Source organism: Vigna unguiculata, chromosome 3, assembly GCF_004118075.2.
Source record: "Vigna unguiculata cultivar IT97K-499-35 chromosome 3, ASM411807v1, whole genome shotgun sequence".
Taxonomy (NCBI): Eukaryota; Viridiplantae; Streptophyta; class Magnoliopsida; order Fabales; family Fabaceae; genus Vigna; species Vigna unguiculata.
Genome location: NC_040281.1, coordinates 6,901,894 through 6,906,089, shown reverse-complemented (window position 1 = coordinate 6,906,089; position 4,196 = coordinate 6,901,894). Strand labels below are relative to the sequence as shown.

The 4,196-nt window shown below is 30.2% G+C and overlaps 1 protein-coding gene across 1 annotated transcript; it reads right to left on the bottom strand.

Moving 5' to 3' along the window:
• Nucleotides 1–535: 535 nt before the first annotated feature.
• Nucleotides 536–3,853, bottom strand: LOC114179742 (glucan endo-1,3-beta-glucosidase 13). The gene is made up of 4 exons (XM_028066168.1): nt 3,546–3,853; nt 2,274–2,612; nt 1,201–1,231; nt 536–830 (listed from the first exon to the last, which is right to left on the bottom strand). Exons 1-4 carry the CDS (start codon nt 3,598–3,600, stop codon nt 728–730), a joined length of 528 nt encoding a protein of 175 aa, XP_027921969.1. The 5' UTR covers nt 3,601–3,853; the 3' UTR covers nt 536–727.
• Nucleotides 3,854–4,196: the final 343 nt, after the last annotated feature.

The window sequence follows — 4,196 nt, the reverse complement described above, 5'->3', positions numbered from 1 at the left end:
TTTAAGCGATACCAAATTTACGATTACAAATAAAGTAAATCATGGTCAAATAACTAATTTTCCATGTGTAATAATAACTTAATGTTCATATTCCTACATTCTTGATTATTACCATATTATTTTCTTTTAAATAATTATTTTTAAAATTAATAATAGAAATCATGAGTTTAAAATAATTTTGTATGATTTCCTTACCAGTATTTAAATTAATGAGGTTCATGGATAGTATTTAAATTAAACGAAATCTAAACAGTAATAAAAAATTATTTTAAAAAGATAACATAATGAAGGTTTAGAATAAAAAATAAAATAAAAATACAAAATTCTGAAAAGTAAATAAAACATCAAAAGAATGAATAAACAAATCACACAGAGAAGAATTAAAACATGAAAACAAACACATACTTTTATCTTTAAAATTAAAATAAAAAACTATTTAAAGAAAGACTAGAAACATTTCTTAAATCAGGTATGTCTCTAAGCAGGGTCATCGAGGCAGTAAACAGAGAAATAAAAAATATTAAACATGATGGAAATGAATAATGTACAAACTAAACTTAAAAAAAGAGATTATTTGCAGAATTAAAGATTCTTGTTCTGACCCAACATGAAAGCTAAGAATACCTTAGCAACAAAAACACAATTATAAAATGCTAACAAAACTACATTCCCTAACCTTCTTCTTCTAATTCCCTTTTCCCTTTGTCCTATGTTTTCCCGACCATAGTCACATCCAAAAGTATGAAACCAGTAACACCACAACAAGTTTCGACCAAACCAGGCTTTGGCTATTCCTCTTCAACATAGGTGGTGCAGAAGCAACTAAAGATCTGTCACAAACAAAAAAAATACTTAAACAGTTATTCAATAAAATATAAAATATTGAAATTTATTCCTAGTTAAAACTTTGATACATTATGATATTTAAACTTAAAAAAAATATATAATCTTTTATCCTAGTTACTTAATTTCTTTTTTCGTGTCAAACACGTCAGCATGAAAACACATTTGACACATCATTCATTGTTAAAAAATTATATCCATCGATTTTTACGGTCTGGAGACAAAAATGTATTAATGTTTCACAAAGAGATAAATTTAAATTTCATGTTAAAGTTGGACTAAAAACGTATTTAACTCTAAGATATATATTCGAACTTCTTTTAAAACTAATAAGATATGCTGTGATCTCATACATACCCAGATGTAGAATAAGCACATTTTCCATAGCCTGAAGAGAAAAGAAAAGCAGAAGTTCAGAATGAATTCTATTTCAAGATCAGTATGAACAACATTATCAGCATACACAAATATTAAAATTCCATTCATTTCAAAATTATTAGTTTCAACAGTCAAATATTCCACACTTGATTTTCAGAAAGCATTCTGTAAGTACTGCGTAAAATGTACTCATTATGATGACATCAGGAATATAATCCAAAGTATGAACCTACTTTACTATATATACCAACTCAGCATAAATGCTTATTTAAAAGTAAACATCTCATAGATACAAAAACAAAAACCTGTAGCAGTTTTTCAAAGAAAACAAGCTAATTTGATCTTAAAGTTTAAAGGAGCAAGAATAATGCAAATGCATAAAAATAAAAAGAAAGCACACTAACAACAAAAAGCAAATTGTTTGATTGGATGGAATTGCAGTTGCTTAAGTTAAGCACCTGTCTTTTCAACACCTCACAACATTCTCAAACAAAAAGTTTCATAATCTTTGACATTGTATTTATATTCATCAATCACACAAGTAATGTTATTCATGTTCATTATTACACACTACTACATCACTATGGTTCCAAAAGTGAAAGGATGCTACATAGATATGAAAACAAAAATGGCAGAGGAAAAGTACTAAAGTTCCCAAGATTCAAGAGGCATATATAACTGTTAGTTACTTGTGATCTTCACATAAAGCATCAACAAGTTATGGTGGGGCTAGAGAATCTTAATTCCATATGTCTTAACATGAACTTTTGTGGATGAAAAAACATAAATGGTGAGGTTTACATTCCACTTATATATATTATAAAATTGTCTTATCTTTAATATCGATGTAGACTTCCAACGCACCCCTTCATGTCGAGTATACTAACAGCTTAGCTCAACGTATAAAATTGTTTTATCTCCGGTCGAAATGAGATTTTCAACGATCTCAGAACATAAAAAACAAAAACATGGTTATCCAAACATATTTGTTAACATAAACATCTCAGAACACTGAACATGATTAACCTGATGAGATCAACATTTTGACTTACTGGGGTCACGTTTGGTCAAAGCAGCAGTGCCTCCAAAATTGCATGCAATGTCGGAATTTCCATTTGTCTGATAGTAGCTATTGAAAGCATAGGAAGCATGAGAAACAAGTGTGTCTGGTTGAAAACATGGTCCACCTTGTTGGATGGCTTTGCAATTTGCCATTCCAAGTCCACAAGCCCAATCAAGAGCATTCTGCAAGTCATTCTGAGAAGCACCAGGACGAGCCACACACCATGTTGTGCCATCAATGAATGTAGTGTTTCCTTCAGGTGGTGACATTGTTGTCACTGGAATAGCAGCATCTGATTTCTGTTGCACCACGATTTCCCTTGCCGTGGCTAAATATTTTTTCCAATGGAACCAGGAAAACATAATATGATAATAGTATTAGTTATTACATAAATTTAATAAATAAATAAACCACCAATGATCAAATTTAGTGAAAATCATGTGACAGCATCAACCTCTGGTCCACCAGTAACAACTCAAGAAAAAGAACTACTGAATAAGAGAAAGTATTCTGATCACTTTATACATAGCTGAGGTTTATAGCAGTCAGATTGTAGCGTGAAGGAAGTAAAGAATTTGAACCACATCATTCTTATCCTTTAATCACCCCTTTTCAAACTAAAAATTTCCAGACTTTGGTGATTAAAAAAAAAATCAGGTTTAGGGTTTAAAACCCACAAGAGAAGAATAAGCTAAAAAATAGTGACTCAAATGAAATGCAGAAAATATTTTAGCATAACCCAACCAATGTGAAAAGGGGATAAGTTTTCTATCATACTTGACAAGAAGAATTACAAGGGCACTAAGCATGTTTCATCTGATTTGTTTTAAGAGTCAAAAGCTTTCTCTTTTTCCACACTAAATATGAAATCAACATAAGTAACACCATTTTTTGCCTAACAAAAAACCATGAAACGCCCTCCAAAAGAGGTATAAAATTTAGTATTGGAATGAAAAAAATGGAAAGTACGCAGAAAAAGAAAATGAGATTTCTTGATTTCTTGATTACTTAACAAGAGTCATACATACATAGATCACCAAGATCTCTTGAACTGAGTAAGATTTAAGAAAATGTGACCCTTTTCCAAAAAAAAAAAAAAATGATTCTGAAATGAGCACACTGCACAGCAAGACACTGAACAACTGGTTTAAAATCTGAAATGAAAAACTAAAGAAATAAAAATAAAACAGAGAAGAAAGAAAGTACTGACAGAAACATAAACATAACCAAAGTAGTGAAACAAGGGAGAAACACGACATACCCAGATAGCATTCTATAAAAACAAGGAACAGAAAAAGCGAGATTTTGTTTGTCATGTTTGCAGCTCCAAATAAACAAAAGTGGAAGGATTATAGTGAGTAGTGTGAGTCTGAACGATGATGAAGAAAGGTTGAGTGCAATGAGTGGTGGTATAAGAGCAGTGGTGTCAATGGAATCACCGGTTACTTGAAGGAAGATTTGATTTGAACTTTTGTTTCCTTTTTCACTTTTTTTGTGGTTTAAAAATGATTTATGAAGAAGAAGAATGCAGGCTTGTGAAGCAAGTAGTACTATCTTTGACAGAATGCAGCAGAGGATGCATTTTTGAGGCTTTTCACGAGCTACAAAAGAAGCTACAGTCCACCATGTAATGTAAAGCCTTGTACTGTTATGAAATGAATCAATCAACTGTGATTTTTTTTCGTATTATTAAAACATTACTATTATTTGTACCAGTGTGAAATGCGGATTTATTATATCACTATTTAGTATTTCATTATAATAATAAATTTTAAAGTATATAAAATCTTGTATGGTTATATTTAAATTAGAATAAGGATATTAATAAAAATAATTAGGATAAAAGATACATATATATTAATGTGAATTATTATTGAATAGTTTTGCAGCATGGTTTGTTTGATATACAAAA